The sequence below is a fragment of the Hyperolius riggenbachi genome, chromosome 7, assembly GCF_040937935.1.
Source record: "Hyperolius riggenbachi isolate aHypRig1 chromosome 7, aHypRig1.pri, whole genome shotgun sequence".
NCBI classification, from domain to species: Eukaryota; Metazoa; Chordata; class Amphibia; order Anura; family Hyperoliidae; genus Hyperolius; species Hyperolius riggenbachi.
The window spans coordinates 307449980-307465663 of record NC_090652.1 but is presented as its reverse complement, the minus strand read 5'-3'; the positions used below and the strand labels follow the sequence as shown (position 1 = coordinate 307465663).

Below are 15684 nucleotides of genomic sequence, written 5' to 3'. Positions count from 1 at the left end.
CACGCAGCCGGCACTTTGCCAGTCCCCCCAGCCGCCTGAGCCCAGCGTAGCCGGAACAAAAAGTTCCGGCCAGCGCTAAGGGCTGGATCGGAGGCGGCTGACGTCAGGACGTCGGCTGACGTCCATGACGTCACTCCGCTCGTCGCCATGGCGACGAAGTAAACAAAACACGGAAGGCCGCTCATTGCGGCCTTCCGTGTTACTTCTGGCCGCCGGAGGCGATCAGAAGAACGCTTTCGGAGCGCCCTCTAGTGGGCTTTCAGCAGCCAACTTTCAGTTGGCTGCATGAAATAGTTTTTTTTTTATTAAAAAAAAAACCCTCCCGCAGCCACCCTGGCGATCTTAATAGAACGCCAGGGTGGTTAAAGCTTACTGTTTTTCTTTTAAATTAGCTTGTATTTTACAGACAGGAAGTTTTGAATCAGGATCAAAATCCTGATGCTGTCTGTAAAATACAAGCTCTAGTCTCCAACAATGTCTCTCCTTCCTGCCTCCTTCCCCTCCCCTTGCTTGTAGAGTCGACACAGGCTGGGAGCTGGAATTATTTGTCTGTGATCTGTCCACACAGGAGCAGCTTGCTAGCAAGTAAGGATTAAAGCATGCCAGCAAACTAGTCAAGTACATCTTTGCACCATCCTTTGGACAATCTGCTCTCCTCAAAAGCCTCTGAAGTCTGTTTGTGATGTTTAAATTTGGTTCCTATCATTGCAGAACTAGTTAGCTTTAATTGTATCACCTGAGTTAGACAAAAAATAAAGCTCATCATACAAACATCAATTTTTATCTCCCAAATGGGCCCCACCAGCCAGCCATCGTGTCCCCTTTGTGACCTACTAACAATGGAAATCTGCATTCGCCACTGCAGGTAAGCAGAGCTAGTTTTTATTACTCGCCTCAGATACCCTGACATCACATTCACTTTCATACCTCCCAACTTTTTGAGATGAGAAAGAGGGGCACTTAAAGGGATACTGTAGGGGGGTTGGGGGAAAATGAGTTGAACTTACCCGGGGCTTCTAATGGTCCCCCGCAGGCATCCTGTGCCCGCGCAGCCACTCACCGATGCTCTGGCCCCGCCTCCGGTTAACTTCTGTAATTTCTGACTTTAAAGTCAGAAAACCCCTGCGCCTGCGTTGCCATGTCCTCGCTTCCCCTGATGTCACCAGGAGTGTACTGCGCAGACACAGACCATACTGGGCCTGCGCTGTGCGCTCTTGATGACATCAGCAGGATCGAGGACACGGCAACGCAGGCGCAGGGGTTTTCTGACTTTAAAGTCGGAGATTCCAGAAGTGAGCCAGAGGCGGGGCCGGAGCATCGGTGAGTGGCTGCGTGGGCACAGGATGTCTGTGGGGGACCATTACAAGCCACGGGTAAGTTCAACTCATTTTCCCCCGACCCCCCTACAGTATCCCTTTAAGCCACGCCCCTGCTACACCCCTGATCACGCCCCCTTCACACCCCTAGTCACACATAACATAAAGAGTTCATAAGACAAATATGTTGTTTTATAATTCAAACCACACTGGTCCTTTCTATCCTGGTACATTTTCCGTCATGTTAACATTTTAAAAGTAGTAATATATCAATTGAAAGGATGAGAATAAAGTTTAGAGTCAATCAAACACATTTTTAAGTAAAGATATATATTATATATATACATAGAAAGAGGGACAAAGTCCTGAAAGAGGAACAAATAAGGAGGAAAGAGGGACTGTCGGGAGCTATGCACTTTGTCATTATGGGGCTACATCTACATGTCGTCCTGCTTCTCACACCAAGCATAGCGTTGTATCCGCTATGAGATGGACAATCCGGGAGGGGTAATAGCAGGTCAGTATACACACTGCAGCCCCCCCACTTCCCCTTCCTGTGGCTGAAGTGGAGATATCAGCTCTGTACACGGGAGAGGCCAGGAAATTCCAGAGGAGCAGCATGCGCTATTCAGGAATGCTGAGTGGCTGTCTCTCTCCGCTGCTTCTCTCCTCCAGCTCCTCAATACTTTCCTGTTTATCTGAATTAGCTAGACTTCAAGGTGGATTTACACTTATCTATGGGACTGTAGGCAGCACTCTTAACCCTTTAAAGAGACACTGAAGCGAAAGAAAAAATGATGATATAATGATTTGTATGTGTAGTACAGCTAAGAAATAAGACATTAGGAGCAGAGACATAAGTCTAATATTGTTTCCAGTACAAGAAGAGTTAAAAAACTCCAGTTGTTATCTATGGAAAAGAGCCATTGAGCTCCTCGACTTTCAAATTTGCAGAGAGCTCTGTCTTCTGAAGCTTGTTATCTCGAGTGTCTGGCACTGTGTTGTTGTTTTTTTTGGCACAGTTCAAAATTTCACTAGCCTGCTCTGTAAAATCATTTAGAATGCTGAGTAGTGTGTAAACTGCAAATATTAGAAAATGATGCAATGTTATAAAAAAAAAAAAACACTACATACATGAAAAGAAAAATATGAGAATATTTCCTTTGCTAGTTACTAATGTTCTAGTAATTATCCGTACTACACAATCAATTCATTATGTCATATATTTGTTTTTTTCTTCAGTGTCACTTTAACATAACAACTAACACTGTAATAATAATAAAGACACTGGACTCCAAGCTGGCTTTTAATGGCTGTGGCCAATGGCCAACTTTATTAATAAAACCTATACAGCTAAGTAGAAGCTTCATTAAACATTGTCAAACAGTTAACCAATATTCATTACTAAGTCATCCGATCACCAAGATCCAGTGGCTGTGACTGACAGCTGACAGAGAAACCTGAGAGAAAATTCTAGAGCCACAGCCAATCAGGCATGGGCGCCCGCAGAAAATTTTCCAGGGGGGAGGGGGTGGGAAACACCATAAACACCGCGCTACATATGTAGAAGTGATGTCATTTACGCATATCAGTGCGGTAGTCTTCAAGGTCCCAGCGCCCGCACCCACTGGTCGGAGGTCTGACGCTGGGATCGCTGTTCTGCCTTAGGCAGCGGGAGGCCGGGGAGGGCAAGTGCCCCATTTTGCCATGTGTGTGGACGCCCATGCAATCAGGTGCTACCTTACCTCACAGAGGGAAAAAACATTCACCTCAGAGGCTGCCACAGACCCATATGGTGACTATTCTATTCTATTCGGCACTTTTCATTCTTCCCATCAATATCCGGCACATCTGACCAAATCTGCTAGAAATGGATTCCGCAAACGATGTCCAATCGATTGATTTTCAGTTCAGTTCAGCTGCCCACGTGAAGAGGGCCCCTTTAGAGTGTGTCTAGTAAAGTGTTGGTGTTTTACACGTTCTCTCCTGGCCTGTCTGTTTGCCAAATTCTAGCTGCTCTGGCACATCAATTTGTATTCATGAGATTGGGTGGTCTGTGGGCTGAAGCAGATTAGGAGGCACTAAGCAGTCTGGCCAGTAGGGGGCGAGTGACACGGCTTTCTTGTATGAAGGCGGAGTTACCCTTTATAGTGACATGAAACACAAAGCGCTCCTCCGCAGCAGCGTCTGGATAAACCGCCGTTTCCAGGAGCTGCTCGCCGAGTCCGTCCCGCACAGCCCAGTATAAAGCCGTCACAGTAATTCGGTTACAGGCCGCTAACCCAATTTTTACACCAAATTACTTTGCTATGGAAATTCAATTTGGAGCGGAAATGAGTGCAGCGGTCAGCTAATTTCTGCTGAAATAATCTCCATGTGATCCAAATGCTACAAAGAATAAAGGATTGTACTGCCAGCAAGGATATGAATTTATAAAGATGTATCCTAACCTTCCCCTCCCCACACTCCTCCCCCCTTCCCCTCTCTAATGCAGTCATCAGACTTTTCTGGGCCCAAACTGGGACAGGGTTGGGTCAGGGGTTGGGTGGGGTCTAAAGGGTGCGGGTGGGCCAATGTCAGGAGGCTGCCGCAGGATATTATGTTACAAACACAGATTAACGTTGAAAAAATATAGGAGGGCAGGGAGAGATCTGCTGGCGATACATATAATTTTTGCAGAGCAGCATTAAAGTAAAACTGAGAGGGTCAAAAGTAAAAGTTGTATGCATACCTGGGACTTCCTCTAGCCCCCTGGCTGCTCAGTCCCTCACCATCCGCCTCCTGGAATCCCTGCAATTCTGTTCGGTAATCCAGTCAGTCGGTGTGTACTGCACATGTGCGAGCCAGCCGCGCATGCCCCGTTGTACTCCCATGACCGGGAGTGTTCTACCTGCGCAGTACTACCCGACTGACCAGATTACTGAAGAGAATTGTTGGGAATACTGAAGGCGGAGCAAGACGGCGAGGGACTGAGCAGCCTGAAGTGGTCTAGGTGGAGTCTCAGGTATGTATAAAAGGTTTACATTTGTTTATCTCAGGAACACTTAAACTACTTGCGTACCGCGTTGGTTGAAATCTACATCCTGCAGGGGGCTGCGTGGCTCTGATAAGACGTAGATTTCAACTGCTTCGCCACGCCTTCCCGCTGACCACGCCGCTCTGCACCTGCCTCAGGCCCCTCTCTCTGCCGTCTCTATGACGGCAGAGCTCTGTGAGCCAGTCAGGAGCTAATTTCATTGGCTCCTGAACACGTGATCACTATGAGCCAATCACATTGGATTACATTGATGAACAGGGTTAGAAGCCAATGAAAGTGGCACCTGCCCGGCGCACAGGAACTCTGAAGGAGAGCAGCGATGGGAGAGCAGCGTGACCGGCGAGTATGTGCGGCGATTCATCACGAGGCCGCTTTTCGTGGTACCAGCGCGCACCAATGACACGCATCGTGGAGCGCAGAAGAAGCCCGACCTGGCAGCCGGCCTGGCCAGGTCGGGCTCGCCACTGGAGACCACCGGGATCCTGCGGAGCGGCGCAGAGGGCACAGCCTGGCTGCCACGGGCTGGAGGAAGCCCCAGGTAAGTGGATTTGAATATTTATTTTTTTTAAGCGCTGCCTGAACCTTCCCTTTAAGGGGGCAGAAACTGCTGTTACGCAAGGGGCAGGGGCGTAACAATAGACCCTGCAAGGGATGCATCCGCAGGGGGGCCCAGAAGCCACAGGGGGCCCTGTCCTGAGAGGCTGACAACTAAGGGCAAGGGGAGAAAAAACTGCTCTCTACACAATTGTTCTAATGACTGCATCTGCTCCGCCACTGATAACGAATCATACAAAGTTTTGTAGACAAAGATTTGTAGACTGTCCCTATTAAGTGTGCAGGGGAAGGGGCCCCATCTAAAGTTTTGCATGGGGGCCCAGTGATTTCTAGTTACATCCCTGGCAATGGGTTAAAGCTGGCCTAATAAATTCACAACACAGCAAAGAAAACATTCATAAATAATTCTGAGAGACATTATCTGCATGTTTGTACTGTATTGTTCGCACCTCCACAGCACCACAAAGCTGCACATGCGCCAGCGAGCAGCGGCTTCATGCTGCTGCATAGGTGTGGACTGTACTCGTTCATCTGCACCATATTTTAGCGCTTGTACATGGACAGGGGCACAACCACAATCCACTGTAGACACGTTATTAAGCGGTAAGGCTTATTGACTAGCATCTATATTGCTGCATACTGGTTTGTAGCCCCACCCTCCCAGTGATGCTTAGCCTAGGCTGTTTAGCTATTCAGAATTCTTCTCCTAGAGAATTCTGGGAGACCAGGTACATATTGTACAGGCTTTAGCATTCTGAGGGTAGGAACACACTAAGCAGAATCGCCTATGTGTTTTCCATAGCACATAGTGGAAAATGCATAGGTGATTCTGCCTAGTGTGTTCCTATCCTCAGAAAAAAACATTCCACAGAGATGCACCTGACAGGATTAAAGATGTCACCAAATGTGATAGATTTTAGAATGTAAATCAAGGTGAAGAAAGATTTTGCGATGGGCGAACATTGATTAAATTAAAAACAAACAAACAACAATTTTATTCATTACTTTATTTCCACTACAGTTCCTCTTTAAAAGGAACCTGAAGTGAGTAAAATTATTTAAAATAAACACATGACGTAACTACAAATGAATATTACATACTAACCTCACTGTCAGTTCCTCTCAGAAGCTCACCATTTTCTTCTTACAGTGATCCCTTCCAGTTCTGACAAGATTTTGTCAGAACTGAAATATACCAGTTGCTGTCAGTTATAAATCAGCAGCTGTCAGTTACAACTGAATGTGCAAGGTAATGTCCATGTTTCCCTATGGCTAAAGTGGGTGATATTACAGTTTAACAGTGTGCTGTTATGGGGTAATGGCCATTTTTAAAATGAAGGACAGAGAATTCCATTGATCACAGTGGGCTAATGGGATGCAGGAGAGGAGAAGGAGATTGAGGAGTAGACTACACAGGAGGTAAGTATGACCTGTGTATGGTTATTTTGACTTTTTATTTTCAGTTCAGGTTCTCTTTAAATGTAGGAGCAACCTCATAGCATGATCAGGCTGTGGAAGCGATCCTTGTATCAGGCTGTGGTGGGGCTCTGCTGGGGGTATGCAGTATATTTGCGGCGACGCACGGCAGGAAGTGAAAGTGTTAAGCTGCCCTGCAGCTGCTGGAGGTATTATTAGTTGTGTTGGGGGAGGTCATGGAGGGCTTACAGAGCACCTGTTACACTGAAGCTTTTATAAAATGTGGGGCAGCCTTTCCACTAGCAGGACCCCCTATTCCTGCCTGTGTAAGACCGCCACACTCCACACACACAGTATTTTCTCAGAGATGTCCCAGGAACCACAGAGAGGATCAAAACACAAAGCAGGCAGCAAATTACAGGAACTCAGAGAGTGGGGAAGTCTGTGATCAGAGTTACTACTGGGAATATACATGGCTGAGCCCTGCCCTGCTGCTTGTACCACTTCAGCCCGTATCCGCAGCTTGAAGAGTGCAAGCTCTGTGGGACAGTTTACTTTTTCATTGGCTTCTACTTTTGAGTATATTTTTATTGTTGTAGCTGCTGTATGTTCTAAGTTTATGAAATAGTCATACCTCCCTTCCCGCCGCTGTGCCCAATACCCCCTTTCTGCCCTCTACTCTCTTATGTGGCGTATGCTACGCCACGGGTCGGCTAGTATTACTAATTTAAAAATGTTAATATGAAGGAAAATGAACCAGGATAGAAAGGACCAATGTAGTTTGAATTATAAAACAACATATGTTTCTTATGAAATCTTTATGTTATGTGTGACTAGAGGCGTGGTGAGGGTTTGGCCAAGGGTGTGGCAGGGGCGTGGCTTAAGTGTCCCTTTTTCTCATCTCAAAAAGTTGGGAGGTATGTAGACTAATGTCTTGCCATATTATTATTATGTATTTATATAGCACTGACATCTTCTGCAGCACTTTACAGAGTACATACATAGTCATGTCACTGACTGTCCTCAGAGGAGCTCAAACTCTAATCCTACCATTATAGTCATAGTCTAATGTCCTACCATATTATTATTATGTATTTATATAGCACTGACATCTTCTGCAGCACATTACAGAGTACATAGTCATGTCACTGACTGTCCTCAGAGGAGCTCACACTCTAATCCTACCATAGTTATAGTCTAATGTCCTATCATATTATTATTATGTATTTATATAGCACTGACATCTTCTGCAGCACATTACAGAGTACATAGTCATGTCACTGACTGTCCTCAGAGGAGCTCACACTCTAATCCTACCATAGTTATAGTCTAATGTCCTATCATATTATTATTATGTATTTATATAGCACTGACATCTTCTGCAGCACATTACAGAGTACATAGTCATGTCACTGACTGTCCTCAGAGGTGCTCACACTCTAATCCTACCGTAGTCCTAGTCTAATGTCCTACCATATTATTATTATGTATTTATATAGCCCTGACATCTCCTGCAGCACATTACAGAGTACATAGTCATGTCACTGACTGTCCTCAGAGGAGCTCACACTCTAATCCTACCATAGTCATAATCTAATGTCCTACCATATTATTATTATGTATTTATATAGCCCTGACATCTTCTGAAGCACTTTACAGAGTACATAGTCATAACTGTTATCGAGAGTTACAGATTGCCCAGCAAGCACATATTGAACCCGAACCCCTAGGAGAGGGGATGATAGAGATCAAATAGCCTCCTTACTACAATGCTATGGAAAACAGTTTGCCTTCTTAAAACAGAAGGTGTTTGCGATTATTTAAGTTGGAGTGGAGGTGTCCCACAATGCATCACTGCTGAATATGCAAATCATCCTTTGTTGTCCCTGTAAGCTAGCCACACCTCCAGAACCGCTGGAATGCAACAATGTGTCAGCTTATTAATATTACAAAGCAACACTAAAACTTTTATTGAAAGTGTGAACTGCTGCGTGTCCGAGTGCTCTTTCCTTGGTGATGGGTCCCGTTTTAGTCTCACCAGCGATCACTTTGTATATAATCAGGGACTTCCTCGCAGCGGGCCCTGTGTTTCTGCATGCTGACTGCGCTGTCTGCGTCCCCCAGAAACCTCCGCAGAGAGTTGGTAGAAAGTTTCCGCAGGTCTCTTTGCTGTCAGCGGGTGACTAGTCTGCAGCGTGTGATAGCCTAAAAACAGTTCCTGTTATCTGCAGCCCCTCCCTGCTGCATGTTCCCAGCTCCTCTCTCACACACACACATGTTGTGTCTCTTCCAGTCTACAGAAGGCTCAGAGGACCAACAGCAACTGCAGCCCCTTCCTGCAGCCCCACAGTGACCCCCCGAGCACCGTCCCCCCACCATGGCGGACTACAACAAGAGCGACTCCACGCTTGCACCTCCACGTGAGTACGGCAGCCTCGCCGATGTCCTCAGGCAAATGCCGCTAACCTTCCCCTCGTCTGCAGCCTGGGTCAGCTGGATCTACTGTACAGTATCTGTGTAGCAACAGGACTAGGGCACTTCTGAGCAGAGAAGGCAGGAATACACACAGGTCATCCAGCAAACTTAGGACTCTTTCACACGAGCAGTTGATAGGCAGTGAAAAGACTGTCAAACTCTCACAACTGCTTGCTGTTGCCTGGTAACTTCTCGCTACTGCTTGGTAACTATTCGCTACTGCTTGGTAACCAGTGGCGTAGCTAAGGAGCTGTGGGCCCCGATGCAAGTTTTACATGGGGCCCCCAAACACTCTATACATAACAATTGATACAGCACGCCAAAACCTGCCAATGGCAACTACAGTGTCAGAGGTGCAAGAAGGGGATGGGGAACAGTTTGTTAATGATCACTACTATTCAAAGCATCTATAGAAGTGATTATTATGAGCACAGGATCAATAGAGAGCTAATAATGCAGTTGAGCGAGGGCCCTTCGGGGCCCCGATGCGGTCGCAACCTCTGCAACCCCTATTGCTACGCCCCTGTTGGTAACTGCTCACTGAGCACACGGTTCAACTGCCCAAGTGAAAGGGTCCTAACACTGCATCCTCTGCTAGTTGGTAGCAACTGTTTGCGAGCAATGTCAGGGTTATGGGGACCTGTAGTGAACAGGGTGACCTGATGGGTTTGGCCAAAAAGGAGGACAGAAATGAGCAAATACATTTTCCAACTCTACGTTTAGGCTCAGTTCCAATATCCAGCGCAGGGTTTTGGCCCATTCGGAACAGACCAGTGAAGTGTCGGCACCACCTTGTTTTTACTTTGTGTCTGCGGCCGGGCGGGTGCGTTGCACCTTAAATGGCTATGGACTACTCCTCCTCTCATCCAGAAAAAGTAGTCGGTACTCTGCCGACTTTCATTTGCCAAAACGCAAAAACCGAACCTAACCATATGTCACAAATAGTGGGTACCATTTAATGAGCGACGGAATCGAATGCGGCATTTGTAGGCACGGCGGTAAAAACAAATACTGACAGTACGCTAAAGAGGACCTGTAACCGAGGATTGAACTTCATCCCAATCAGTAGCTGATACCCCCTTTCCCAGGAGAAATCTTTGCCTTTTTTTAACCTCCTTGGCGGTAACCCCGAACGTAGTTCGGGGTAAGCCGGGCAGGAGGTTTTCTCAGGCCCTGCTGGGCCGATTTGCGTAATTTTTTTTTGCTGGACGCAGCTAGCACTTTGCTAGCTGCGCCAGCACACCGATCGCCGCTGCCCCGCGCCGCCGTACAGCCCCCCCCCCCCTAGACCCTTGCGCTGCCTGGCCTATCAGCGCCAGGCAGCGCTAAGGGGTGGATCGGGACTCCCTTAGATGTCACGACGTCCGGGGACGTCATCCCGCCCCGTCGCCATGGTGACGAGGGAAGCCCTCCAGGAAATCCCGTTCTTTGAACGGGATTTCCTGATCGCCTATCGCCGGAGGCGATCGGAGGGGCTGGCGGGATGCCGCTGAGCAGCTGATTTAAAAAAAAAATAGCTAAAAAACGGCAGCGCTGCCCCCTGGCGGTTTTTAATATACCGCCAGGGAGGTTAATAGATCATCAGGGGGTCTGTGTGGCCGATATTGTGGTGAAACCCCTCCCACAGTATGATGTCATGACCATCGTCCTGACAGTTTGCTGTCTGTGAGCCTCATTGCATTGTGGGAAATAACAGCTTTTTCCAACTGACAAGTAAGCAGGAACACCCTCTGTTTATAGAACTCGCAGTAACGAACATTCCGTACAGATCATCTGGCAGCACTAAAGATGTCCCCACCTGTGATACATGTCAGAATGTAAACCAGGGAGATGAAAGATGTTACAATGGCAGACACTGAGTAAACAATCTATACATTAATATTGTAAACAATAAGCAAATTTGATCATGATGTTATTTTCACTACAGTTTCTCTTTGAAGGGATAGCAGAGCCGAAAAGGTTTAGAGAAACAGGGGAGCAAGCATTTATAGGGAGCTGTCCTGGTGGCTAACACTCCCCCCGATCTCCTCTGTCCCCTTCATTACATACCTTAAAGGATACCCGAGGTGACATTTGACATGATAAAATAGACATGTGTCTGTACAGTGTCTAGCACACAAATAACTATGCCGTGTTCCTTTTTTTCTTTCTCTGCCTGAAAGAGTTAAATATCAGGTATGTAAGTGGCTGACTCAGTCCTGACTCAGACAGGAAGTGACTACAGTGTGACCCTCACTGATAAGAAATTCCAACTATAAAACACTTTACTAGCAGAAAATGGCTGCTGAGAGCAAGAAAGAGATAAAAAGGGGAATTTCTTATCAGTGAGGGTCACACTGTAGTCACTTCCTGTCTGAGTCAGGACTGAGTCAGCCACTTACATACCTGATATTTAACTTTTTCAGGCAGGAAAAGAAAAAAAGGAACACAGCATAGTTATTTGTGTGCTAGGCACTGTACATACACATGTCTATCTCATCATGTCACATGTCACCTCAGGCATCCTTTAAAAGGAAATAAATATGGCAACCTCCATATCACACCCACTGCAGTTGTCCTTTAATGCTGGCTACACATGATGCGATTTCCCACTCGATTGACTGGTCGATCGATTATTTCTGACATGTTCGATCGAGTCTCGATGGATACAACCGTCGATTTACTCACGTTAAGGATGCAAAATCGACGGCTGTATCGATCGAACATGTCAGAAATAATCAATCGAACCTGCGGGGAATCGCATTGTGTGTAGCCAGCATTAGAATTCCTTTAACCATAACATATCACTTAACATATAAACACATATATTCACTTGCCTAGATACCATATGCAGTACACATAGAAATATTATCACCAGTCCCCCTCACTTGAAGAAATGACAGACGACATCATTTACAGCACCACAACAAAAGCGTAGGACTTGGAGGGAGGGCGTCTTCCGTGCTTGCCTGGTGAAAACTGAGGGGCCCCAGCAAACTGCGTTCTCTCAGACCCTCCCCTCCAGGCTGACCTGGTCTGGCCATTCACCTGTGAGCATTGATCCTATTGGATGGCTCAACAGGTTGCCCAAAACTACTTTTCTTCAGGCTGCCTCAATCCCATGCTAGTGCACAGCTACTGTATGCCCTGTGCCCCTTTTCTCAGAGTGAATTGTAAGCTCTTGGGCAACGTGTGCACCGTACCACCTCCACCGAGCTTGTAGCATATCAAGCGGTACCAAAAGTCTGTAGCCTCCTGCAGAGAGCAGAACTTCAGAAGAAATGCCACATTTTTCTTCCTCCTTAACCTGTTAACAGCCACAAACAAGTTATCTCACCTTAAGATAATGCACTGCTTTTGTCTTCAGCCCACAGCCGAACTCATTGTGCTGTAAATTATTGGTTTGGTTTGATCTCTCTCTCCAAGCAGAAAACATAGAAGCTGAAAGCTTGAAGTCTCCGGACAAGGGAAAACATATGTTCTCCAAAGTTCTTGTTGTCAGAAAAATTAGCATCATGTGAAAATTTGTTATATTATCACACACATTTTGAATTGTAAATTTGGATGTGAAAAAGTGTTTGGCTTACATTTTTGCTCATCACTAATAACTGGGGTAGTACTTCTATATACCCTACTCTGGAGTTCTCTTGTTTGAGATAACTGCTCTGCTTGTGACCTTATTTGGCAGAACTCGTTGTGCTGTAAATTCTTGGAATGCTTTGATCTCTCTTCACTAGCAGAAAATACAGAAACTGAAAGCAGAAGGTCTCTGTTATTGTTTCACATTTCCCCCTAGTGACACGTGGCCATAAATACACATTACATCAATAGTATAGCTAGGAAATCTAACAAAGAAGAAATTAAAAAACATGCTAAAATACATTTTCCTGGAGCACTTGCAAGCCCCTAAATAAATTGGCTGCTAAAGGGTTAAAAGTATTCCCAAGTTTTGCAGGGTGTTGTGAGAGTGACCAGTCCCCAGGGATTATGTGTGTGTAGAGTTACCAGGCTGTGTGACACATAACACAGATGTCATCAGAGCCAAGTCACTAGGCAGATATTCTAAATTCCGACTGCAGGGTATAATTGTAGGCGGCTGAGGCCTGTGTAGATATATTTGATCTGTGTCCACCCTTATGGCCCATACTCACGGGCTACAATTGTCGCCGCAACACGCGGCGCGCGCGTGTTGCGGCGACAGGTCGCCCGTGAGTATGAGGCGCAACATGGGCGCGCACCCCGAACCGTCGCTCGTCGCTGCTGTCGCCAGGCGATTGGCGCGGTCAATCGCCTGGCGACAGTTGCCGCCGCAACTTTGCTGCAACTGTCGCTAGTCCGCGTGAGTATGCGGACTAGAGACAGCAACCTCTGTCCAGAACACGGAGCTTCCGGCGGCGGGGGAGGAACGTCGGCGACAGCTTCCGTCGCACAGCTGATCCCTCTTCCGCGTGTGTACGCGGAGGGACCTGGTGACGACCTGTCGCCGGCCTGTCGTGCACACGCTCCCATGTGCTAGCGACAGGCCACAAATGTAGCTCGTGAGTATGGGCCATTAGAGTGAACGGCTAAAACATAAATATTTTTGGAGTGGGAAGACAATGGTTTCTGTCCTACGCTTGGCTTTCCTGACTAGTTCTTCCACGTCGTTTCACTTCTCGCTGCCCATTACTGATACGCATCTTTGCATTTGGTCCAGGTGTTTGCCTAGACTTACATCATCTCAGAGGACACCAACATTTACACTGAATTAAGGTTACTTACTACATACCCCGTTGGTGCTATAGCCCATGAAGGCCTTGGCCTCCTAAATATATGGCCTCCTAAATATTCCTGCCCAGTCTTTACTGACTAGACTACGACTCTATGTTCTAACTCCCATCTTCTTCAGATCCTCCTCAACATCATTAAGCCACCTTATCCACAACCTTCCTCTCAAGAGACACCCTTCTGGTTATTCTTTAAAAAAATGTAATGGCTCTATCTTCTGTAATTTTCTCCATATGTCCCTTACCTCCGTCTATTACCTTTAACTTTTTTTTCAGGGTGGCTTTCATATTACTTTAAATTACAACAAGTTTAGTATATTTTGGTGTGATGGCCGCGGTGGACTCTCGCATGTCTTCTCCTGGCCTCCTCAGCTCTGCTCTGTACACAGTCCCGGGGTTAGGAGGACACACATCTCTCACACATTGCATGAGGGTTTGAAGCTGCTTCCGTCTCACCTAATTAGTTGTCCATCTGTCCTGTTTGGGCCAACACTCCCTCTCTCCACTAATGCAAACAGGATATTCCTGCATCCTGTCCCCTCTCCGGAGACCTCAGCTCACTATAACAACAGAAAGAAACAATGCAGAAGGAACACAGAACTCAGGGCTGCCATCAGTGAGACATGGGATACTTAAAGGGGTCCTTAAAGTGTACCAAAGTTTTATATATACCTGGGGCTTGCTCCAGCCCCATGCGCAGGGATCGCTTCCACACTGCCGTCCTCAGCCTTCTCCAGCTCCGGTATCGGGTCCCGTTAGTTCTGTCAGTCGCAGCCAGTCTGCACAAAAGGAACTGCGTTCTCTACGTATCTCTCTGGCGGCACCTCTCTTGCGCACTGATTTGATTGAGTTGAGCTGCGTCTTATCAGCTATTGGTCGCCTCTTATCAGTGATAATGCCTTGTTGTTTGCAATTCTTTTACTTGACTTTTTACTTGACTTCAAGTTGTTTTGTTTGTTGTTGTGCATTTAAAATACTTTTGTTGAGCCTGTGTAAGAGCCTTTAATTATAGCCATAAAACACTTTCCTGTCAGTAAGTGCTTTTTGAAAGCAGGAAATAGATAAAAAGAGTTATTAGTATACATCAGTGAAGGTGTCATTGAGCAGAGACACTGAAACCATAAAAATTAAAAAACTAGATATAAAATAAAACTGTGAGATTTCTAAAAGTCATTTTTAGGAGAAGGAGGAGAGATACAATTGTTTCTCTCATGACTTTGTTTTCACCTTGGATGTCCTTTAAAGGGGCACTGTAGAGAGAAGGATGTGAATCTGTCCTGCCACAAGAAGTATGACCGTCATCAGGTTTCGAGACTGAAGCTTGGCCATATAAGCCACATGCTTCAGGTATGCGATTTAGATATTACTGCTGCCCTAAGGATCATCAACACACAAAGGATGAGAGGTACCCAAAAGGATAAAATATTTAAAATAAGAAAACTGAGGTGGTTTACCTCAATGATGACACCACGTTCGGTACGGGACAAGAAGTTTAATACAAGGCAAAATGTTTTGTGAGCCCAAACATCTCACTTCATCAGGTCGGAATCTGTAACGGATACATTAAGGATCAAACATCATGGGGCCTCTTTGATACACCTGGCATAGATTGTTGGCCTGATGAAGTGAGACGTTTGGGACCACGAAACGCGTTGCCTTGTGCTATTAAACTTTTTCTCCTGTACCGTAAGTGGCATTGTAATTGAGGTAAGCCGCCTCAGTTTTCTTATTTTAATATTTTAAATATTTTATCCTTTTGGGCGCCTCTTTTCCTTTGTGGTTTCATCCTGAGGGGTGATCTCCTCGAGCCTTTGGGCTTCTGGTCCTGTGTTCTAGAGAACGACCAACGTATGTGTCTTGGCCGAACCCACCTGGAGATGGTTATTCTTCAAAGTATGATTGCCCAGGCTTGCAACCCACCCTTGTGAGTACCACATCCTCCAAGTTACACTATTCCACACCATTTGTGAACATATTACACTATTCGGGCTCCTGGTATCTGTTTTTTTTTTGTTTTATAAGGTTTACCTCATCCACTCTACAGTCTTCAAGGGATTATCAAGACTGCAAGACATTTGGCATTCTTCAAGGACATAAATATGGCAGCCTCCATATCCCTTTCACTACTGTGTCCCTTTAA

General features: G+C 46.2%; 1 protein-coding gene and 1 long non-coding RNA gene across 2 annotated transcripts in view; one reads left to right on the top strand and one right to left on the bottom strand.

Annotated features, from left to right (window-relative positions):
* Positions 1–15684, bottom strand: part of LOC137525201 (uncharacterized) — a 355356-nt gene that overhangs the window by 298165 nt on the left and 41507 nt on the right. The gene's annotated exons all lie outside the window — the stretch shown is intronic.
* LOC137525198 (glycophorin-C-like) overlaps positions 8576–15684 on the top strand; it is a 52785-nt gene continuing 45676 nt past the window's right edge. The window contains exon 1 of the mRNA XM_068246128.1: positions 8576–8744. Coding sequence (XP_068102229.1) covers positions 8702–8744 — 43 coding nt within the window. The 5' untranslated portion in view covers positions 8576–8701. The remainder of the gene's footprint in view (positions 8745–15684) is intronic.